This window comes from Alternaria triticimaculans (genome assembly GCF_023758025.1).
Source record: "Alternaria triticimaculans strain BMP 0046 chromosome Unknown scaffold_6, whole genome shotgun sequence".
Lineage (NCBI taxonomy): Eukaryota > Fungi > Ascomycota > Dothideomycetes > Pleosporales > Pleosporaceae > Alternaria > Alternaria triticimaculans.
The window spans coordinates 1,384,820-1,407,306 of record NW_026055963.1 but is presented as its reverse complement, the minus strand read 5'-3'; the positions used below and the strand labels follow the sequence as shown (position 1 = coordinate 1,407,306).

At 54.2% G+C, this 22,487-nt stretch overlaps 11 protein-coding genes across 11 annotated transcripts; 5 read left to right on the top strand and 6 right to left on the bottom strand.

The window, feature by feature from the left end:
* Positions 1 to 357: 357 nt before the first annotated feature.
* J4E78_005330 (uncharacterized protein) lies at positions 358 to 1,557 on the bottom strand (the record flags this gene model as incomplete). The annotated part of the gene is made up of 1 exon (XM_049365951.1): positions 358 to 1,557. The coding sequence occupies one exon, from the start codon at positions 1,555 to 1,557 to the stop codon at positions 358 to 360; it is 1,200 nt and encodes a 399-aa protein (XP_049222666.1).
* Positions 1,558 to 2,031: 474 nt separating this feature from the next.
* Positions 2,032 to 3,183, top strand: J4E78_005329 (uncharacterized protein; the record flags this gene model as incomplete). The annotated part of the gene is made up of 1 exon (XM_049365950.1): positions 2,032 to 3,183. One exon carries the CDS (start codon positions 2,032 to 2,034, stop codon positions 3,181 to 3,183), a length of 1,152 nt encoding a protein of 383 aa, XP_049222665.1.
* Positions 3,184 to 3,576: 393 nt separating this feature from the next.
* On the top strand, positions 3,577 to 5,119 carry J4E78_005328 (uncharacterized protein; the record flags this gene model as incomplete). Its single annotated transcript, XM_049365949.1, has 3 exons — positions 3,577 to 3,756; positions 3,897 to 4,994; positions 5,054 to 5,119. 3 exons carry the CDS (start codon positions 3,577 to 3,579, stop codon positions 5,117 to 5,119), a joined length of 1,344 nt encoding a protein of 447 aa, XP_049222664.1.
* A 166-nt stretch (positions 5,120 to 5,285) lies between these two features.
* On the bottom strand, positions 5,286 to 5,986 carry J4E78_005327 (uncharacterized protein; the record flags this gene model as incomplete). Its single annotated transcript, XM_049365948.1, has 2 exons — positions 5,286 to 5,957; positions 5,981 to 5,986. 2 exons carry the CDS (start codon positions 5,984 to 5,986, stop codon positions 5,286 to 5,288), a joined length of 678 nt encoding a protein of 225 aa, XP_049222663.1.
* An 803-nt stretch (positions 5,987 to 6,789) lies between these two features.
* J4E78_005326 (uncharacterized protein) lies at positions 6,790 to 8,424 on the bottom strand (the record flags this gene model as incomplete). The annotated part of the gene is made up of 3 exons (XM_049365947.1): positions 6,790 to 7,175; positions 7,234 to 8,158; positions 8,218 to 8,424. 3 exons carry the CDS (start codon positions 8,422 to 8,424, stop codon positions 6,790 to 6,792), a joined length of 1,518 nt encoding a protein of 505 aa, XP_049222662.1.
* Positions 8,425 to 9,798: 1,374 nt separating this feature from the next.
* J4E78_005325 (uncharacterized protein) lies at positions 9,799 to 10,174 on the top strand (the record flags this gene model as incomplete). Its single annotated transcript, XM_049365946.1, has 3 exons — positions 9,799 to 9,817; positions 9,877 to 9,969; positions 10,077 to 10,174. The coding sequence occupies 3 exons, from the start codon at positions 9,799 to 9,801 to the stop codon at positions 10,172 to 10,174; spliced, it is 210 nt and encodes a 69-aa protein (XP_049222661.1).
* A 235-nt stretch (positions 10,175 to 10,409) lies between these two features.
* On the bottom strand, positions 10,410 to 11,775 carry J4E78_005324 (uncharacterized protein; the record flags this gene model as incomplete). Its single annotated transcript, XM_049365945.1, has 3 exons — positions 10,410 to 10,913; positions 10,979 to 11,581; positions 11,770 to 11,775. 3 exons carry the CDS (start codon positions 11,773 to 11,775, stop codon positions 10,410 to 10,412), a joined length of 1,113 nt encoding a protein of 370 aa, XP_049222660.1.
* Positions 11,776 to 14,180: 2,405 nt separating this feature from the next.
* On the bottom strand, positions 14,181 to 15,896 carry J4E78_005323 (uncharacterized protein; the record flags this gene model as incomplete). The annotated part of the gene is made up of 2 exons (XM_049365944.1): positions 14,181 to 15,692; positions 15,738 to 15,896. 2 exons carry the CDS (start codon positions 15,894 to 15,896, stop codon positions 14,181 to 14,183), a joined length of 1,671 nt encoding a protein of 556 aa, XP_049222659.1.
* A 1,026-nt stretch (positions 15,897 to 16,922) lies between these two features.
* On the top strand, positions 16,923 to 18,498 carry J4E78_005322 (uncharacterized protein; the record flags this gene model as incomplete). Its single annotated transcript, XM_049365943.1, has 3 exons — positions 16,923 to 17,063; positions 17,111 to 17,906; positions 17,957 to 18,498. The coding sequence occupies 3 exons, from the start codon at positions 16,923 to 16,925 to the stop codon at positions 18,496 to 18,498; spliced, it is 1,479 nt and encodes a 492-aa protein (XP_049222658.1).
* A 316-nt stretch (positions 18,499 to 18,814) lies between these two features.
* On the bottom strand, positions 18,815 to 19,361 carry CYP10 (Peptidyl-prolyl cis-trans isomerase cyp10; the record flags this gene model as incomplete). Its single annotated transcript, XM_049365942.1, has 2 exons — positions 18,815 to 19,300; positions 19,350 to 19,361. The coding sequence occupies 2 exons, from the start codon at positions 19,359 to 19,361 to the stop codon at positions 18,815 to 18,817; spliced, it is 498 nt and encodes a 165-aa protein (XP_049222657.1).
* Positions 19,362 to 19,981: 620 nt separating this feature from the next.
* On the top strand, positions 19,982 to 21,361 carry J4E78_005320 (uncharacterized protein; the record flags this gene model as incomplete). Its single annotated transcript, XM_049365941.1, has 3 exons — positions 19,982 to 20,059; positions 20,182 to 21,066; positions 21,119 to 21,361. 3 exons carry the CDS (start codon positions 19,982 to 19,984, stop codon positions 21,359 to 21,361), a joined length of 1,206 nt encoding a protein of 401 aa, XP_049222656.1.
* Between the last annotated feature and the right edge of the window lie 1,126 nt (positions 21,362 to 22,487).

Here is a 22,487-nt window from a genome sequence, read left to right as displayed (position 1 = left end):
ACAGAACTCGCGCGCGCGCGCAGACACACACAAACAAAAAGACACAAACTCAAAACGTCCTGGGCGCCCCAATCTGGTTCCTCGTATATATAGGAGAGGTATAGGAATGTCGTGGTCGTCATATCCCAATTCGCTCGATCGATCGCTCGCTCGCTTCACTCCTGCCGCGCATTATGCCAATAAAGAATAGTTTGGTGTGTGTGTGAGTGAGGGTTGGTGTGGAGAAGCATGTCCAGTCGAGCTCAATGTCGCCGTTGCTTTCGTGAACCGATTTTTCCGTTAAACGCCGATTGTGGAGAGAGATCCGTAACCCCGATGCTGCTAAGTTGATATGTGCGAAAGGAAAATCTGACGTCGCTATCGTCGTGCGCCGCCTACTTCGACCGAGTGTGATGTTCGTTCAAATTGGAGCTTTCGTCGCTTGTTCGCCATGTTCCCGCCGGGTGTGTCTTCGCCTCCGGTGGAGTCTGCATAGTCGTCTCCAAAGCCCTCGCCGTAGCCTTGGAATGCGGCATCGGTGTAGCCGCGCTTCGAGCTTGATCGCTCTGGCCTTACTGCACCCCGGTTCATATGGTTGGTCGGTGTTGGTGCGGAGGATGTGAAGGGTGTGGCTCGCTGTGGTGGTATTTCCTGTGGTTTGGGTTTTACGGCATCGTCTGTGCCGAGATAGGCCTTGTATTTGGCAGCTTCTGCGTTAGGGAGAGGTCCAGGAGCTGTGCCTGCGAAGGCGTCGTCGAGAAGTCTGCTGAGGTTTGAACTCAATGCTGTGCCGTCTGCTGTCAGCCCCTGCTTCTCGGGCTCTCTGTTCTGCACATGTTGCGACTGCCAAATCTCTTCGGGCATTAGCAGCAGATCCCGGAAAACGCCGTCCATCTTAATCGCTTTTGGCTTGCCGGCGATCTGCATCTGCTTGATATGGCCCTCGTAGGACTTGCGAAGCTTGTTAATCTTCTCGCCTGTTACCGGGTCATTGCGGGCTACAGTGCTGGCGAGCGGGTTGAGCCTGTAGAGTGAGATGAAATTTTGCGAGGGTTGCGGCCGTGCTATCTCTATCTTCTCGCTGCTGAGTTTGAACAATTGACTGCCGCAAATGCCTTGGGCAGCTTTGAGTCGGCCGTCTTCGGTGTATGGCGATTCGGCTTGCCGGTTGTGGTTGGACAGCCTGTGGTGACGCAACCGCGTCATGTCATCGTCTGCGCTCTCTTCCATCGTCGCATCGCCATCGCTGTCGATATTGGCGCTCGACATGAAGCCGGCAGTGCTCGCGGGAGTCGGGAAGGGGTGCTGGTTGGATGCCGATGTTGCCGACTGGGAGAGCGAGTTGGACATGGGCAGGGAGGATTGCGGTGAGCGGTCCGACACGGCGGAGTTTGTCGTGGGGAAGCCTCCATTGGATTGCGAATTCATCGAGTAGGGTGGCGAGGTGGGCGTTCGAGGGTGAATGAGCGTCTTTGTCGTCTGGCCGCTCGCCTTGGCAGCGACGTCAAAGGGCGGGCTGGCGGGTGAGAATCTTCCTATCGAGTCCAAACGTTGCCGTTTCGCGCTGTGATCCGACATAGAGGCCGTCTTCGGGGGTTGAGCGAGAGGGGAGAGCTCGTCGGCGTGCGTGGAGCGTTCAGCGGTGGGTGAGAGGAGGGCTCGTACTGAAGCGCTTGGCGTCCTCCGCGCGGGTCGACCGCGGCAGCAAGGTGGGCGCGCTACTCGATGGTGCGCATGCGAAGAGAGCGGACGGCGGCGCTGGCGACGATGGGCTGCGGGCGATGGGGCGGGGCGTGGGCGTGGCGGGATGCGCAGGAGGGTTGTGGGCGGCTGAGGGTGCGAAGATGTGAAGGAGATGATGGGGTTGACCGGCGGTTTGGGCTCAGCGCTGTCTCAACTGCTCACGTGACGTGCCGGGGCCCATGGTCCGCCATCTAAAACCGCCTTTCGTGTTAGGGCGTGTCAACCATTCATCGACGCTGCAACAACAAGACAACAGACAACAAAGGCTCGCCCGCTCTTCAATGCCTGCACCGCCATTCTTTGGTCGGTATGGATGACAATAGGCCGCGCGCCGGTGCCTCTGCTGCGGCCGCCTCACCTGGTGCAGCGCCGACTGCGCGCCCCGAGGCATCGAATCCACCCGCGCCGAGCAATGCGCCCAAGATCCAGCAGCCGAAACCCCAAGCTCTGCCATCGCGATCCGGCCCCAGCGCCATCCTGGTCTCGCCGCGACAGAAAGGCAACCCCATCCTCAACAGCGTGCGCTCCGTCGCATGGGAGTACTCTGACATTCCCGCCGACTATGTCGTCGGTGCCACAACATGTGCCCTCTTCCTGTCGCTCAAGTACCACCGTCTGCATCCCGAGTATATCTACAACCGCATCCGAGACTTGAAGGGCCAGTACAGCCTGCGCATTCTCCTTACCATGGTCGACATTGAAAACCATGAAGATCCACTGAGGGAGCTATCCAAGACGTCATTAGTCAACAACGTCACAGTCATGCTATGTTGGAGCGCACCGGAAGCCGGTCGCTATCTGGAACTTTTCAAGACATTCGAGAACGCTGCACCGACCAGCATTCGCGCTCAGCAAGCAGGCACTTATTCAGAGAAGATGGTCGAATTCATCACCGTACCACGCAGCATCAACAAGACAGATGCAGTAGGCTTAGTCTCTAATTTTGGAAGCATCCGCACTGCAATCAACGCTGGGCCTGAGGAAATTGGCCTAATAGCAGGGTGGGGTGACAAGAAGGTTCAACGATGGTGCAACGCCGTCAGGGAGCCCTTTCGGGTCAAGAAGGCAGCGCGACGAACCGTCGGTCAAGACAGCGGTGCAGCGACCATGTCACGCGACATCTCCATGGCAGAAGGCGAAAGCCAGATGCCGCCGACAGCGGATGCTGATGATACAGCACATCGCAGGGTGGACGATGCCGGGCCTCTTGCACTGGAGCTGGAGAGATCCGCTCCCTTTGCTACTTCAGGGTCGGATGCAGACAAACGACCCGATCATCGCATCGCTGAAGATCTCAACCAGGACGATGAAGAAGCAATGCGTGAGGCAGAGTTGGGTGCAGTCCCACGAGGCAATGAGACTCAACCCACTGCTCCAAAACCAGTGAAGCGGAAGCAGGCAGAAGAGGAGAACATGAGCGAGGGCGTCATGGCTGCACTCAGCAAGTTGAGGAAACAATGAACAATGTTCTACGACACTTTCGAAACTGCGACATGTGACTTTGCCCAATTGATGGGCAACAATCAATCCCTGACGTTCACTTTTCAAAGTCCGCTGTGATCAATACAGCATCGTTTGCAATGGCTATCGCGAACAAATTCCATGTGCAGCATGCCGTCATGCGCCCTCTCATTGGTGACCCCACTCTGGTCCTCGCCCTGCAGCTGCAGCCTAGCCTGCCCACATGCACCTACTTCACTCGGTAGCAAACACATTCAGCCTTACTCCTTCAGCCCAACCACCATTCCTTTAGACACATCGATAGACCTGCTTCTCATTGTGAGCACGTCAAGTTCAGCCATACACATCGAGACTCTTTTAGCAGCCAAATACTACCAGTCACTATCGCCCAAGATGGGCAATTTCACGCAGTTGCCAGCCGAACTCCAGATCCAGATCTTCGACTACCTCCACGCTCCCGACGTCAAATCCGCGAGAGCTGTGAGTAGAACGTTCCGAAACAATGCTACGCCTGCGCTCTTCCGCAGTATCGTTGCTTGTGCAAGATACCAAGCGCTGGGCGCCTTCCAAAACGTAAGTTCAAAACGAACCCTGGAGGTACCCGCATTATCTTTCGTAATGAGGAAGTCAATGTTAGCCTCATGTATGCCTCAAGACCACAGTTTGATATCAAGTAGATAGAGCACGGGCATATGGGCTAATGACACGAACAGGTATCACTACACTCGATATACTCAGGCTATGTAAGAGAGATCATCTTTGATGGAACGCTATACGATGGGCATCTCGCGAAAGACCATCGCAACTACTCTCGAGCCGAAGAGGCTAGCGGCAAATTCCAACCAGGATCCTTCTACGCAATGCGAACCAGGTGGAAAAGATACCAAGAGCTTCACAAGGAGCAAGAGAGCATGAAGGAGGACGGCGTATTGTTACAATCATGCGCACGAGGCCTTGAGAACATGCAGAATATCTCGTCCATCGTTTACTCGCCATATCAACACACCATCCCTATGGAGGTCAAGACACTGCGCGATCTGCTACCAAGAGGAGCTCTTCCCCGCACACTCGCCGATAATCGCACCACTGAATCTGACCACCCCTTCCGCCAATTGATCGGCGCCATCTTTTTGTCGGATTACACCGGAATCCGGCAGCTCACCATCGAAGCACCTCGCGAAGACCATCGTCGCACTGAGTTCTCTTTGAAAATGTTCACTTTCCCAGACACCAACGATCTGAACGCCGGGAGACATCTCTTCCGAAATTTGGTTAAGCTAGACATAAGCTTATCTATCCTCAACATACCGAGTCATACAACGCATCCTATGACTGAGATGGACTCCTCTGAACGACAGCTTGAGAACCTCGCCAAAGTCCTTGAGGCTGCCCAGGAGCTGCGGCACCTCTCCTTTGGCATACTGAATTGGAGGTATCTTAACGAGCTGATGTGGGATGGGACCAGCATTCCAGAAGGACGTTCTATCATCGATCTAATCGGCCTTGGGGCAACATGGCCGAAGCTCCGCTCATTGAAGCTCGAAGGCATATACGCCAAAGAGCGCGATCTGTGTGAACTGATCGACCGACACAAAGACACCCTCAGAACTCTCATCTTCGCCAGAAGCACTCTGCACGCAGGTCTATGGATCGAAGTCGTGAACGAGGTTGTTTTCAATGCGTCTATGATCACAACATTCGTGTTGGACCAAGTCGATGAGAATCACGGCGGATATGGAACCGGCACCAACGGGAGTTTAGAGGGATATGAAGGTCGGTTGATCGTGACCGAAGGTGGAGAACGCGAATTTGTACGCAGCAACCCGATCTTTGGTCTTTATTTCGTCCTGCTAATCATGTTAATGTATAGGTCAACACCCACCCAGACAAGCCCTCGGTTCACGACGCCCGCAATAACGTAGCAGACCCAGCATGATCCACTAGTCCATTACCTCGCTATTCATCTTGACGCACACCAATAACTTGGTATTCGCGATTGCTCAGGCAGTCCTTCATCGTTGGTAGCATGAATCAGGTATCAGCTAATAGTCATACATTGTTCTGCTGGCTACATACATCCGCATCCTCGTTTCTTTGCTCATTCAATGTGATCTAGGCCGCAAAGCTTTAATCTGGTCCTCGCGACGATAGGAGAGCCTAGTAGCAGAGAGCCGTTGCTCGGCTGCCCTATATGCAGGACTGCCAACCTGTGCTCTAGACGCCATCACGACCTGTTTCCAACTGCTTAACCATTCAGGGTCTTTGTCTGAGCCTGTCTGTGACATTTCATCTTCGTCTTCGTCTTCGTCTTCGTCTTCGTCTTCGTCTTCGTCATTCTGCCCTCTCTTGCACTCTTTTGGGACATCGCCTTCTTGCTCCTCTATCTTCCCCTGCGCCTCCAGGCAACTAGAACATGAACCTTCCGAGTCCTGCTCTACCGCCCTCTCTTTCCCCTTCCAGACCTTCTCCTTTACTGTTTCAGCAGAATCTGTCTCAGAGTCTGTCTCCGCTCCGTTGATGCCATTCCGCATCTCCGCTTCCTCGTGTATCTCCATCTCTTCCCGATTTCCTACTTTCGCCTTCTCTTTCCCATTGCCCACACTCGCCTTCTCTTCCCCATCCCCCGCATCCGCCTTCTCTTCCTCACCACCCTCCTCCCCCTCCTCCGCTCCCCCTCTCCCTCCCTCCTTCTTCTCACCCTCCGCATGCCCCTCCCCCAACCCACCAATCCACTCCGCCGTCCTCACCCTCCTCAACTTCCTCAACCTCGTCCTCTCCGCATAATCAATAATCTCACCTCCATCCCAGCTATAATATATCCTGCCAATCTCAGCCTGACTGTCTGCTACCCGTCGCTCTTGCCATTCTACCCACCCGTTACTTCCTGGTGCACAGTAACTGTGTACGTCGTCGTCGCGGTGGTGGATGCGTGCGGCGACTGGTTGCCAGGATGGGGTGTGTTGGCGGTGGGGGAGTTGGGAGATTGGGACTGGTGGGCGTGCGGGGGTTGTGGTGGTTGTGGTGGTTGTGGTGGTTGTGATGGTTGTGATGGTTGGGTTTGGGGCCTGAGTTGGTGGTGCAGGGGCGGGGGCAGAGGTAGTTTGCTCAGTTTGAGGCTGGGCTGTGGATTGATCTGAGGTGGTTGGGTTTGGAGATGGTGTATGCGGTGGTGGATTGCTTGTGGAGGTGTTTGGTGGCGCAGCGATGGGGGCTGGTGAAGATGGTATCGATGCTAGACTTTGAGAGAGAATGGATGTGTTGGCTCTTTGAATGGGAGGTCTAGCTGCGTCTGCGGCTCTCCGTGGGCTCGACATTTCGGTTTATGTGAAGGGTTGAAAGCCTAATGTCGTGACGTTGGGGAAGAGAAGAGAGACTTTCTGGGGAGCCATATTGAATACTGCGCAAAAGGCTATGTCAAGTCGGACCATGGTAGCAGAGAAATCTCCTAGAGAAACATGTGACGTTTAATTCATAAGGCAACCCTGGTGTTGGTGGGCTGGAAGATTTAGCATTAAACCTTGGTACGCTATCGCAGTACCATGTACTATATGACTCCCCCAGCATAAGGACCAACCGCATAATAAACAACAGTCATCAATCGTCAATTCAAGCCCTCTCGACCCTCTCGGTAGCACCCTTGGCGTCATTGTCCACAACAACACTGTGGTGCCTTGCCGGGTCCTTCTCCTCAATGGCCGCGCCTTCAACAACATGGTTCTGACCACCAAAAATGGCATCCATCTCCTCGAGACTAACCTTCTTAGTCTCGGGAACGAAGAACCAGACAAATGCGGCTAGCAGCATGTTGATGGCAGCGAACATGTAGAAAGCGTAGAAGCCCTCGTTCTTGAGGAAGACGGGGAAGAACTGCTGGACGATGGAGTTTACGACGTTTTGGGTTTGCGAGCACATTCCCACGGCTTGAGCGCGGATGTTCATGGAGAAAATCTCGGCGGTGAAGATCCATACTGTTGCGCCCCAGGAGGGTTTGTCTGTGGTGGTTGTTAGTGCGTGTCCGTGTTGAGATGGTACTGAGAGGTTGTGACTTACAGAAGAGGGCGAACAGGAACATGAGGAACACGATCGCGATACCAACTGGTTCCGACTTTGCGCCGCTGGGTAGGGTAGGTGTCTGTGTCTCTACAGTGGCAGCGATGAGCATGCAAATGCCCATACCAATACCACCGACGATGAACAGGAACTTGCGTCCAAAGCGATCGACAGTCCAGGTAGCGTTAAGCGTGAAGATGATGCTGAATGTAGCGTTCAAGGCGTTGATCAGGGAGATGGTGTCGGCGCTTGTGAAGACCTTCTTGTAGATGATGGAGCTGTAAGAGTTGAGTGTGCCCTGTCCAGTGATCTGCTGGCCGCCATTGACAATCATCGCAATGTACATGCGCTTCCTGACAGACTTGTCCTTCCACAGAGCAGAGAAGCCGGAGGAGATAGCTTCGGCTTCGAATTCGATAGCCTCGCGGATGGTGGTGATCTCATCTTCGACATCCTGCTCGGTGGCACGGACGCGGCGGAGCGAACGGCGAGCCTTTTCGTAGTTGCGGTTCTTCTGAACGTACCAACGGGGCGACTCCGGGATGAAGAAAACTTGGGAGAGGATCAGGATAGGCACCATCATCTGGAAAATGACTACCATCTTCCAGTCCCACTCGCCAAGTTTCTGGGGGTTCTTGGAGGTACCGAAGGAGATCCAGTATGCGATAAAGGAGCCAACGGAATAGAACATCTGCCAGAATGACATGATCTTTCCACGGATCTCAGGGGGCGAAAGCTCTCCGATGTAGATAGAGCCAGCTGTCAATGCGAGACCTTGTCCAATACCGATGAGGACACGACCAGCAATGAAGACACCGATTTGTCCGCGAGGGGCGAATGTTTGCATGATGGTCGCGATGATGACGCATACAGATCCAGCAGCCATACCAACTCGACGGCCAGCGAAATCAGCGAGGGGTCCAGCCTATACACAGTAAAGTTAGTACGCGTTTTGCGGACTGATGATATACAGACGTGACGTACCATGAAGAAACCAGCTACGACAGCACCGACTGTGTATGATGTGTTGATGGCGCCGATGATGTTGGGTCCGGGGTTGTTGTAGTAGGCAATCCAATGCTTCGAGTTTTGCAACGCGTTGAAGACGGACGCATCGTAACCGTAGAGCACCATGCACGATGCTGCAACGAGCGAGATGTACCAGTTGTACACCCTAGTTTTGTCGACCATCTTGACGGTAGTCACTCAGGATTTCTCCCAAAACGAAAGTAACAATAGCGCTCGACTTGGTAGCGATTGACAAAGGCGTCCAGCTCGAATTCCGCAACGGATACAGCGAGAGATTTGTAGAGCTCTGGAGTGGAGAGCAATGAGAGGAGACTGCGATGGGCATATATACATGCCACATGAGAAGCCACCCTGTGGATTACTATCTTGCCCCATGTCAACCCCATGGGCTCGGGGAAGCGCCAGTTCCAGCACCCAGGATCCGATGCCTACGCCGCTACCAGACGCCTCTATCCAGAATATCACCACGAATCAACATGCCCAGACCGCCTCCAAAGCTTGCTCTAGTGCCAAATGCATCGACGCCTAGCACTTCGTTCTCCGTAGTCCCTGAATCTGGGGAATCTGGGGCTTGGGACGGGAGTGTCAATGGGAGGATTTTGTCCATCTGATGGACGGAGAGGCGTCGTGGAGTTTTTCCACGAATGGGCGTAATCGAGCTAAGTGTTGAGGCGCCGTTGTTTTGAGGAGAAGCGAGACCGACTCATGCCGAGATGGTGTTTAGTGCGCCATCTAGCCCGTGGGTAGCTAGGTTTGCCGGCGACAATGTCGATAATGGGTAGAATTTCCTCGTGGACGCAAGCATGCCAAGTCAGAGACAAGGGAGACGCAGCGAAGCAAAGCTTTTGGCTGCCGCCTGGGCTCTCTTATTTTGTGATTAATTGATGCTTAAAACTGCGAGAGTGGTTCTCGAGAAGTAAATGTGTGGCGCCGGTGCCACAGTCGAGTCGTAGAGAGAGAGAGTGTCGGATCATTGTAGACGACTTCATGTTGTGAACGGAGAGTAGGTATCACATGAATCATGCTAGAGAACGGAGAGTAGGTATCACATGAATCATGCTAGAGAACATCGCTTGATAGCCAGCTGTGGAGTTCGGGTGGGTCGGCACATTGGTTGCGGGCGGTGACCATCATATCGCATCCTCCAGAGATGGGTACGCGGGGAGCCAACGATCGAACGAGCCTAAAGCCAATGTGCCCCTAAGATGTTCTCGGGCAACACCACGCGACGCGCATGTGTTTTCGGTGATGAACTGTTACAGGTGCATATGACATGCCGCGGTATCCCGGGTCGCTAGATGAGCCTCATCAGCGCTGAGATGAGCTCCAGATTCCCCAGCTCTGGGACCAGCACGTGATCGATCACGTGCACTCCTCCGCCACAGCTCTGTGGCTGTGCGCATCCCACTTTTTCGGGCATCGAGACCCTTTCCCACCGCCCGCGACCGCCTAACGTTTTCGACGCCCGACCAAATCTCTCGACTCTCTCACCTACACACCGAAGACCGGGCTACCAAGACAACCGATTTTTTCAAGATGCCTTCAGGACAAGGAGGTGAGCGCCATAACCTTTGCGCAGACTGAAGCGGGGTCAAGGCTGACAGAATACCATAGCCGGTACAAACCCCATCCACAACAAGCAGAAGAAGAAGAAGGCCGTCGAGCTCGACGAGGATGACCTTGCCTACAAGCAAAAGCTTGCTGCGGGTGCGTACCGCCCTACCCCTCGTTCTCCGACGCCTATACTGCGACCTGTCCCGAAGCGCCACCACAAGGCTCCGAAGAACAAAGACAGATGTGCTGACGATATACAGAGAAGAAGCAGCGTGAGGACCTAGCCAAGACAGTCGGCAAGGGCAAAGGACCGCTCAACACCGGCTCCCAGGGCATCAAGAAGTCCGGCAAGAAATAAGCGCCCGACATACCCACGAGCGAGCGAGCAAGCGACGAGAGACGGCAGTGCGGCAACCACGACGATTTGACATGAAAGATACCACAGGCTGAGAGTCATGACTTGGCAGGGCGTTCATATACACATATCATGAATGCACAGGAATGAGCTATCAATGACCTTTGCGCATGCCAGGTGACTGTTTTCTACGTCTTCGCTACTTGCAATTTAGGTCGTCCCAGTCTCCAGATACAGACTACCTCCTCCCTGCCTTCATGTTTGCCCCCTTCAAATTAAACACCGTTTCTGCGTTCCCCCACGCCACCCTATCCCACTCTACCTGCGTCAAGAATCCGCTCTCCCTGAGTTCCTCCATCAACTCTTTCCCTCTTTCTTCAAGCGGGTAGTTACTCGCATACAACACCCTATCTACGGGTATGCGTTCCAGTAGCGCTCTCAGACTCGACATGTCTTGTGCGTCCGCTGTCGTGAGGTAGATGTTGTGTTGCCAGACATCTAGGAAACTTCGCTTCGGTTTATCTGCAGAGGGGATAGTGGTGAGCAGCATCTCGATGCGTGGAATGAGCGAGGGTAGCGCGCCCGGATGCGCGAGTATGAGACGGAGAGCAGGGTGGCGGTCGAAGACGCAGCTGAGGTAGAGGTGTAACAGCGGGAGAGGAGACGTAGTTTGCGACGAATGGATATGTGTCAGGAGAGGCGCGTATACCGAAGAAGGGAAACTGTGTTGGTAATTCGGTATCTGCGCATGTCAGTCTACATGCTTTCCCTTCCTCTTGATATCTGAAGAACGGAAAAGCAGCATACCTCCGATCCCACAGGCCACATCTCCCGCAACAGAATCGGCACTCGATACCTCTCCGCCACATCCCAAAGGTCCTCCCACTCCGCCTCTTCCAACTTGATATTCCGACTCATCCCAATACAACCGCCCACGAACTTCATCTTACCCACACACCTCGCCAGCTCTTTCGCTGCCTCCTTGCCCTCCGAAGGCAACATGCTCAGCGCAGCGACCTTCTCCCCATTCATGATGACCGCCGAATGCATCGTGTCGTTGATCTTGCTGCAGATCGGCGGTGCGGCGGCAATGGGGATGTGGCTGATGATTTGTTTCGAGTGGCCGAGAGTACGCATGTCTTTCACGCGGCCGGGGCCTATGTTGCGTAGTTTGGTGAGGGTAGCTGGGGGGATTAGGTGGAGGGACGGTTGACTCGGTGATGTTGGTGGGGATGTGAAGACTAGGGTGGGTGCGAGGTGGGATTCTAGGGACGCGATTAAGGAGGCGGATGTTGTTGTGGTCATGGCGGCTTGAGGTCTGCTTGGTGATGGGTCGTCAGGAGGAGGAGGAGGTGGGTAGTAATAGGTGGTTGAGGCGGATACAGGACGTCCGGGCTTGAAGAGTTGGCACTGGTCAAGGTTACCAGATGCATCTTTCTTCTAGACTTCAGAGAGAGGGAGTTGCGCAGTTAGTGCTGAGTAGTTGCGATCCAAGCTGGCGAGATAAGAAGGACACGTGCCAGTGAGTGCAAGTACAACTGTGGGCATCGGTACTGCCAACATAGCGATGAGGGTGGGACTGCTTTTGGATGGCTGACCAGCATGATCAAGTTATCTGCATTCATCATATGTCTCAAGATTGACAGACTATCGCATCAAGCACATGGTTGTTGAAGAAGTGTATGATTATTAGGTACATGTGTGCTGCGATACGCGGCTTGTATGGAAACAGAAATCTTCTGGCAAAGACAACGTCAATGACAATTCCGTTCCACTACCAGAGATTCCAAGCACTAATTCCATCGTAACCTTCCATCACTAAAGCGCACATCGTGGCGGTGTAAGGATGACGACGATGGGGCGCGTGTGTTATGGGGCGCGTGCTTGTCGTGGCACTAGCGACCACGCTATGGATGTTGTTGTGATGACGTTTCAATATTCATCCGGGTGTCGGCTAGGCGGAGGCTGACTGACGGCTGGGCGCTCGTCAGGCGATGACTGTTCTCTTCCAACGCTTGGTCGAGAAAGTCTTGGTGGTGTCGTTATGGTCTGATAACCGTTGTTCATAGCTATTCGTAATGGGCATGTGGAGTGTTGACGCATGAAATGGATGCGCGTCAAACTTCATTCATCATGAGGTTCGGCGACCCTTCTTGCTGCCCAGAGTGAAAGCGCGCTTGAGCTTGCTTTCGGTGGCAGTGGGTGATGTGGGACTCGGTGTAGAGCTGCTGCCTGACCGGCGAGGGTCTGAGCTAGCGGATGACTGAGAAGAGGACCTCTTGCGGCTCTCTTCTGCGAGGATGTCGTCCAGTGAGACGTTGAGGTGGGGGTGACTGATCGGGACCTCTTCGAGGTTTTCGACAAAGCGAGAGGCCATTGCGTCGATAGTGGTAGTGAAGTGTTGGAGTGGGTGAACGGTCGTTGTGTGTGAATGGATGTGGGGAGATGCAGATCTTTATAGCACCAGTATCGATATATAGTGCTGGGTGGCTGATATGATCTACGCGTGATGTGTCGAGCGTGGCTTATGGTATATGTTCCAGACTTCGATGTGGCAATGTCCGGATATAGTATACCAAGAGAGCAGGCAGTTGCGGATACCGGAAATAGTGTAGTAGCGAGAGTGGAAAGGGTGAAAGCTCGAAGCGATGGTAGACGATATATGCCGAAGTAATGAACAAAGCCTAGGCATGCAAGGGCGGCGAAAGGTTTTTAAACATATCTCAGGGCGTGTGTGGACGAGCAGGTGGACGGGGTCCGTGTGTCGACGGCACACGAGGCCAGGGACTTGCTACAGTGCGATCCAGGGTCTGTCCCGCCGATCGCGAAGCCTCGATGCATATAACGGCGGCGCTAAGGGCATGGTATGACGTACCAAAACGTTCTGGACAGCGTTCTGCTGGCAGCCACACGGTCGTCGTGCGGCCATAACGGGCGCGTAACCGCGTGCGACAAGTCTCCAGTCGCACAGTCCCATGGGTGAGCGTACTGGAAATAGCAGCGCTCGCAGGACTGACATATCCGTAAGGGCTCTCCCAAGCCGCTTGGAAGCGTCAACCAGATTACGGACGTCTTCGCACGACTGCTGGCAGGATTGCGCATCCGACCCGCCGCCTCCAGCCTCTGCCCAGTCATGCGCAGCGCGACAGCGGCGACCTTGTGAGCCTTGGGTATTCTTGCTCAGCACGCGCAACCCTTTCGCCACAGCTTGCGAATATCGGCTCGCCGTGTCAAATAAACTTGCGCCTAACATGCCTGCGATCAGCACGATCCCCAGGCAGTCGCGAGGCAAGACCGAGCCTGAGCACTTTATCCGCAGCAGTTATATTGAAACTGTGTCCGCACGACGGCAGCTCGCATGCGGTGTTCTCGTCGGGTCCGCTGCGTCCATCGCGAGTATGGCCGGGCCTCTGACGTAGGACGAGAGCCATCCAATATTACAGCCACCACTTTGGCTATAGTTTCCAAACCACGGCCTTGTCTAAAGCGCCGCCCGGCTCCGCTTGCCAGCGAACGATTGCGACAACAGGACAAGCTTCAAACGAGAGGCCTCGCCTAGGTTTGCGGTGTATTCGAAATGCCATACTCGGCAGCTAGTCGACATCATCGTGCAGGGTCCTCATTCAAACTGTCCGGCGCCCGGACCCTTGTGGGTCTGTGACAACGGTAGACCCCAAACTTCTGCGCCATCCGTCATGTCAAGTGGGCAGCGGAGCCGACTTTTCGAGGTTAAGTTGCAGATATAAGCGGACACACGACGCTAGCCGCGTGTGCAATTTTCTAGTCTTGGGCACCAATTGCACTTGTCATGTATACAATGTCGTGGCCATCGAGCCATCGTGAGGCTACACTGGTGTCGTGGAGCATATCGCAAGTCCACGGCAATTGCGCACTCTGCTAGACTGTTTTGAAGTTTGAGTAGTGCGGCTCTGGATAATCTGGACGGATCATGACGACTTCCTTTGCATCATCCAAACTTTCGCATCGGCTCAGGCATACGGTTAAGTCATCACCATCGTCCCCGACCACGACCACCCCTTCCGCCCCTCCCACGTCCCCTATGCCCTTGGCCACGCCCACCCCCTCTATGTCCACCTCCGCCTCTTCCCCCGCCTCGATTGGACCGCTGTTGCTCCGGTCTCGGACCGCGTTGCGCTAATTGTGCCCGCTCTTCATCTGACGCATGAAACACATTTGGGATCTGCAGTAAGTTGCAAAACGACTGAGTGTGCGGGTTACTGTACTCTTGCGGGGTAGCCTGGACATGTATGCCTAGTGCGGGGTCGTATGTCGGCGCAGTTGCTGTAAAATCCTCAGGTATCATCATCTTGTCAGCTCTAACAAGGTTTTCTTCGATCCAAGCTATCTCTTTCTCCACAAGAGGTCGGTAGACCGCATCGCCTTTGTCTGCAGGGACTTGCGCATAGGGATCCCCTACAGTAAGGTGATCGGCGAAGACACGAGTAATGGCAAGCCACTCCTTGTCATACTGCAATCGCAGAGGCCGTTGCAATTCCGCAGGTGTATGTGGTTGTATTTCCAGCAATTGCAGGAAGCTCCGTTTGGGCAAGCACTTGTCTAGTGCGAGGAAGTTGGTCGTCTTGTTCGTTATATCTTCAGGAAAGGGGAGGGTCTGTACTATCTCAGCCTTCGGACGTGAGAATGATTCCGGCAAGAGGCTGCGAATGTCTTCTGGAACTTGAGTCTCGCTCTCCATATCAGCAGGTTGTATAGGCTCCTTGGACTCTGCGACTGGTACAGGAACCACTTCGTCGTCGTCCAAATCCATGTCAAGATCAATTTCGGCATCATTCTTAGGTGCTGGTATTGGCTCCTCGTTTGATACATCCAGATCAATCTCGCCGTCGTTTACGACTCGCGGGATAGCACTATCAGCATCTGTTTGCGGTGGCGGAGCAGTCGGAACTTCTGCGTGGTCCCAGACAGCAGGAAACTTAGCATGCATATGGGCGCTGAACCAATGAGGTGGTCGCAGGCGCTCAAGGACTACCTTTGCAGCAACACTACCCAGAGTACCGTCCTTGGCCTCTTGCTCAAAGTCTGGCTTCCAGCTAAAGAGCTGCCGGTAATTGCCTTTCCACTCCATACCGCGCGGCCAGTCATGGCTCAGTCCAATGTCAACCTGCGTCCGTATTTGAAGCAGTTTCCGCACGTCGAGTTCTCGAACATGGTAGATGCTCCGAACATCGTCACTGTTGTAGGGCAAGCGCTCATAGTGTGGCTTCTTGTAGTTGTAGCCTTTCCAGATACCAGATAGACCAGCAATGCGCAGTGGTCCCAGCCGTATCACATTGGCTGCGCCCATGTAGTATATCTTTGGTGCGGCCCACCCACCGTAGTAGAGCTCCCACATGTAATTGCTCGCTTCGTGGTTGCCGCCGATGAATATGGTGAGATATGGGGCTGTGCGCAAGCCTGAGTAGTATTCGTGAAAGTCGTGCATGGCGTAGTACTTGGAGGGCATCGATACTGCCTTGAGATCGGACGCGTTTCGAACAGCCTACAAAGTCAGTTACTGGATGAGCGCTATGAAAGCTTGACGTACCTGGAAGTCACCGCCAATAATTAAGAGATCCACATCTGGCCAGCCTTTCAGCTCGCAAGCTTTTGCGACAGACGCATAGATCTCGTGTAGCACTCCATGGCCGCAACCTTCGACTGCTATGCGCACGCCTTGCTGTTCTACCAGTTCTGGGGCGGCCATACTTCGACAATTGTGAACCGGTAGTTAGTGAGAGAAAGGCTCGTTAGTACTGTTGCTAGAGCTTTGTTGCGCAGTACACTAGCGCAGAAATCGCGACACGCGCAGAGTAAACATCATGACGAATGCTGCTGTCGAAGAAAGTAAGAGCACGGCCCTGCAGCACTAGCGTCGGAAGTCGGAGTTATGATAAGCTAGCGAGCACGTGTAGATACTGGACCTGCAGGAAGCTTCTCAAGATCTGCGCAGAGATCATTCAGGTCCTCTAAACACATGGCTTCAGCAACTCAAACAGAGCTGAGGGCCAAGTTCCTTCAGGAAGCCGCTCATTTCCTCGCAATTCCCTCGCCAACAACAGCAGCGTTTCTAGGTAATGCATGCAACAAGCTAATCGAAGATGCTGAAGTCGGTATTTCAAGCAAGGAGACGGATGCCCTCCGACGAAGTATTTGCGGCGCATGCGGGAATGTCATGATTCCGGGATGGTCGTGCAAAGTTTCGAACAAAAACAAGCGCAAAAGTACTGGCAGAAAGTCGTCGGTGCCCGAGAAAAGTATTCAGTATACCTGCTTGCGATGCCAACGAGAGACACTTCAGACGCTTCAGCGAAGGCCTCGTAGACAGGTCAAAAGATCACGGTCTCTGTTGGATACAGTCCCAACGTCCGCGGTTTCGACTACGACCAAGAAAGAAGAGAATGCAGCCCCAAAGACGATCAATGCAAGCAGCAAGCAAAGACAGAGGGCACGCAAAGGTGGCCTGCAAGCTATGCTTGAAAAGAAGAAGACACAAGACTCGGGCACGGGCGGACTCGATTTCATGGACTTTGCGCTGTAAGTCCCGTAGGGCTGAGTGAATGCAGCCCACCTGCATGGAAGGGCCTAGCGACCCGTGGACACCCCGCTATGCAAGCGCGGGGCTCAAAAAATTCGAGAAGTTATGTCATCAGGACTTGCGAAAGTCAATACAGTCGCAAGCAAAATCACTTTGTCCAACACTACCCTACACCAACATTAATCGATTGCAAACATGGCACAGCAACAGAGCCTTGCGAAGGATCTCTTCGAGGATATGGGCCGCAAGGTCGCCGAGGCGAGCGCCCAGGGAGACAACGACGACACAAAGGTTGTCGACGAGATCGAAAGCATGTGCATGAACTGTCACGAAGATGTAGGTGCATTTGAAAAGTAATGATAAATTCAGCTGATATTTTAAAGGGTACTACGCGCCTCCTCCTCACAAGAATCCCCTTCTTCCGCGAGATCGTCCTCATGTCCTTCTCATGCCCGCATTGCCACTTCAAGAACTCCGAGGTTCAACCCGCCGGCGAGATCCAGCAACGAGGCATCAAGTTCTCCCTCAAAGTCGAAACGGCCGACGATCTGAGCCGTCAGATTATCAAGAGCGACACCGCAGTGTTCCGAATTGAGGACATCGATCTAGAGATACCACAAGGGCGCGGACAACTGACGAATGTGGAAGGCATACTCGCAATGGTAGCACAAGACCTGGAGCAGAAGCAGGAGGAGAGGAAGGCGGTGGTGCCAGAGGTGTACGAGCAGCTACAGGGAGTCATCACCACGATTAAGCAGATGGCCACCGGAGAGAAGCTGCCGTTCAAGATCACAATCGACGACCCTGCCGGCAACTCGTCAATCGAACCTCCCAGTGTACTTGGCGCAGGAAAATACTCTCGCAACGAATACCCACGAACGGCGGCGCAAAACGAAGCGCTCGGTCTGGGCGACACCAGCGGAGACGCCAGCGGTGAAGCGCCCGCCACAGAAATCCGACCAGAGTACCACGCTTCGCAAATGTATCCAGAGATGCCATCCTCTCACGCCCCAATGGTGAACAACGTGGATGAGGACGACATTGTGGAGAACCAGGTCTACTCCTTCCCTGCCAGCTGCCCGGGATGCACCAAGTCGTGCACCACAAACATGAAGATGGTCAACATTCCCCACTTCAAGCAGGTGGTCCTGATGAGCACAGTATGCGATCACTGCGGATGTAAGTTTATATCATGGAACAATCAACGTTTACCTGCTAATGCAATGCAGACCGAAGTAACGAGGTCAAAACCGGAGGCGAAGTTCCTGAGCTGGGTCGTCGTATCACAGTCACCGTTGACAGCAAGGAAGACCTGTCGCGAGATATCCTCAAGGCCGAATCATGCGCCATGTCCTGTCTCGAGCTCAACCTCAGCGTTGAACCCGGTACTCTTGGTGGCAGGTTCACCACGATCGAAGGTCTACTGACCCAAGTACGCGATGACTTGAAATCTTCCATCTTCGACGCTGGCGGAGGAGGAGACTCAATGGACTCAGAGTCTAAGCAGAAGTGGAACACCTTCTTCCACAACCTCTCTGCGGCCATCAACGGCGAAGACAAGTTCACTCTCGTTCTCGAAGACCCTCTCGCCAGCAGTTACGTCCAGAGCTTCACGGCACCGGAGCCCGATCCAAAGATCAAGGTCGAGGACTACAAGAGGACAGAGGCGGAGGAGGAGGAACTTGGGTTGCTCGACATGAAGACGGAGGGCTACGAGGAGGAGCATGCGGCTAGCATGGCAGCGAACGGGACAGCGACCAATGGCGCGTAGGGCTAACTTCGATGTCTCTTAGATTTCCTTGACTCTTGCATTAGGTCGGCGCTCGTAGATACCAAGGCCTCGCCAGCCATGATCAGTGTGACATGATCTTCTTCCAACTCTTCCCTGCGTCCATGCTTCGTGATGCCTATAGCGACTTGATATCCTTCTGCCCAACGCCGATAGTGTGAATGGTCGGCTCTCTCAGATCTTGATCCGCGCTTTCTTTTTCTGCAGATGACGCGACATCCTTCAGGCTCCAATCAGACACTACGCTTCCAGCTTGACATGAGTCGCATTACTACCGCTGTGCCCAGTAAAATATTGTTCATCCTGCCAGCGGGTTTGCATGAATGGTAATATTCTTGATCTCCATCTTCTCCTGCGGTCTTGACTTCTTGTCTACTTGAACGGCCTCCATGTCATCCAGTACCTCCCATCCTTCGAGCACCTTTCCAAAGACGGTGTTCTTCCCATCCAAGTGCGGCGCAGGCGCAAACGTGATGAAGAACTGCGAGCCGTTTGAATTCGGTCCCTTGTTCGCCATGCTCAAGATGCCTCTCGCATTGTGTCGCAACGCGGGCCGAAGCTCGTCCTCGAAGAGCTGGTTTGGCGTGTCGTAGATGGATGTGGAAGTCTTGGACTTTGGGTCGGAGGCTGGCGAGCCCGTCTGGACCATGAAGGAGGGGATCAGGCGGTGGAAGGGTGAAGAGTTGTAGAAGCCCGACGCGCAGAGGGCGAGGAAGTTCTCGGCGGTCTTGGGGACGGCTTCGCAGAATATTTCGAGTTTTATATCGCCCTTTGTCGTATGCAGCTAGTCACTGTTAGCAACAAGCTTGCAGTAGGCAGGCGGTTGGACTCACTGTGACGGACATGGTGGTGGGTGCAGATCAGTCGTGTTTGTGGTTTGGAAGGAGCGATGATGGCGCACGAATCGGACCCTCGAAGTCGAGCGCCCATCCACCTCCACCTCGTCGCGCCTAGAACATCGCGCGTGTATCCGACTGCGCTTACTGTGTGCAATCGCCCTGCATTCGCTGTCATCATCATTGCTACCGCCCGCTGCCCACGCTGCCTCCTCTGCTCGCGACACTGGCAGACGGCCGACCTCATCATAAGCGCCGCCGCATAAGCTCCACCCGGCGACAGCCCTACCACGCTCGGGACGTAATCCACCACAGTATCCCCGCGCATTCACCCAAGACACGCCCATTCCTACATCGCAAACCTTAGCCGTCGGCCCGCCGCGCATCCACCGGCCTCACTGCCACGCTGAGCCCCGCGGGTTCGAGATACGAGGCGCCTACATCATCTCAACCCCACAATTGGCTGCCCGGAAGGCTACCTAGCTCCCAGCACGGCATAGCTGCCCGGCGCATCACCACCCTAGAGCCTCCAGCGCGCGACTCGGACGAGGGCACCGCATTCTGAAAGGCCACGGACACGCCCATGCAGCGCCCGCTGCCCTCCCAGGCCTGCGCTGCGAGAAACGAACATGTCGGCCTTCGTTCGCGTCTCAGGACCGCCCAACAGTAACTTTCTGGTTGGCTATCCGGGCATATCAGCAACACTAGTACGTGTCTCCAGTCTGTTTCCGTTATGAGTGGGCGTCTTGCGCTCCATCCAGCCGCGTCGAGTCGCTGTATGACCGACTCCCCTTCGACAAGGGTACTGGCCATTGCTGACATGTCACAGCCTCGAATAGAAGGCAAAGTCGAGATACGGCCACTCATTGGAGTATCGGCGCCCGTCAATGTCTCCCTCGTCACCATCGCATTGCACCGTCGCGAAACCATACACCCGTCCGCCGACTCGGTTACGAAGAAGCATCTGGCAGCCCCGCGCAAAGAGATTACCGACATCGTCGGTAAGGAGATGCTCCTATATCGATGTTCGCCCGGAAGAGAGCATGAGAGTATACTATGTATGGACCTCCCGTTCGTCATCTTCATACCGTACGGACGCGGCGGCGAGGAGGTAGCGAGGAGAGTCCCGCCCGCGAGTCTACAATTACCGAGTCGGACGGCGGAGACGTTTTACGAACTCGTCGTGACAGTACAGCAAGGGCCCCAGGAACAGAAGAAGTATCCCTTTGCCGTGCCGATACAACGATACGACACCCTCTCTACCTTTGGCATGTACAATCGACCCGAAAGCGCAGAGCGAGTGACGGACCACCTCGTCACCCTTGGCATCAGCCTGCCGAGATGGAGTTATGGACCCATGGACCCAGTCTCAGTATACATCAAATTGAGTCCCAACCCCGACTGGCTGAGCAAGGCGAAGAAGGTCACAATCAATAAGATCACAGTCGGCATAGACGAAGAGATCATCTTCAACCACGAAGGAGATGAGCCGACTCGTAAAGTCAAGACGCTGGCAAAAACACAGCAACACGTCGGAGTGAGGATGCCCGAAGCGGGCTATTTCACGAACCTCGGGCTAGTCTTCCCCGCAAAAGATCTACGAGACAACGCAGGTGTTATCCCAAGAGGGCAGAAGGAGTTTCCCATGTACGCTGTTACTGGTTTTACGACGACTGGTACTCTATACAAGATTGAGTACTACCTCACTGTCAAGGTAGGCTGGACTGGGCGAATTGCAAGTTGAAAATTATGCTGACTGAACGCAGGCGCAAATGTCGTCAGCCCGAGACATCCTGCTCCGTCAGCCCATTGTGGTATGTCCTTTTGACCATGCAGGCTGTAAAGAGGAAATGGAGGCCATTGAGCAGGCAGCCAAGGACGCCGCACACGTCACACCTGACAACCCCATGTTGCCCGCCAGTACCATTGTTCGATCCAACGACCCAGAAGGCTTGCGCGCACTCGGTATCGCAATTGTGGGAGGCGTACGGAAACCGCTGATTGAGTGAAGAGCTGGTCGCGCAAAAGCATTGAGGATTTTGAGGGACGCGATTTTGCCATGCGTAGGATACTTGTGTTCGACATTCCGCACGTTTGGTCTCTGCGATTGGAGGATCAAGACGGACTCGAGCACGAAACGTTGTTGGATGAAGCCACCGGCAACCAGCCGACCCGACCAGGACAGACGATCTGCACTACTGTGCACGCAAATTACTGGATCGCGCAAAGGCGATAGCATATAACACAGGCGCAACACCGATCATGCAACCAGCAGAGCCCGGAGTCATGTCGAAGCTACCATCTACAGCACGCATTGGGTCTATTTGAACACAAAAGGCGCAAGGTCATTATACCCAGTGAGCTTGTGCATTGTTTATAGGGAGCATTATTTTGGCTTTTCATTGGCGTTACAAGGAAGGGCACGACGGGACGGCCGCCTGTTTGTTCATGATACCTTCGAGTCGTTCGTTCCTATTTTAATCATCAGGTTGGAGGGAGAAAGGAAGAACGCCTCGGCGGGTACCGGGAAGTTTTGTCTTTGGGAAAGGATTCGTGCATTGATTGGAGAAGGAGGAGGAGGAGGAAGAGGTGATCTAAAGAGCGAAAGAAAAGCCACAGTAGGTGGATCTCAATAGCTAGGGCAGAGAAGTTGAAGAATAACCACTACTCATGACACTTCACTCAATCGTCCCTGCCTGGCCCGCTTTCATGCCTATACACAAGACCGGCCTCCTATCCATACCCTCATTCTCCCCCATCAGGCCACTGATCCACCAATCCCTCCGCCCCAACCTCCCCTCCCGTCCTCCCAACCAACGCCCCCAAATTCATCCTAACACTATACCTCAAATACTTCGTCTCAACCCCCTTCGCAAACCCGCCTCCCAAACCACCAATATCACTCTCCCCACCACTCGGATGATGGTGTGCGAAAACCGGTGGTTGAGTCGTTAGACAAACCCTCTCATCCCCCTTCACACCCACGCCGCCACCTCCCCTAGCACTGCCAGAAGCGTGCTGAGCCTGCCGCCCCATATCCGGATCGTTCCCAGCACACCACCGCCCAAGCTCACTGTCGAAAATCCCGTTCCAACCCGCCACCCCAAATTGATGCAACAAGCGCCGGGCGCCGCG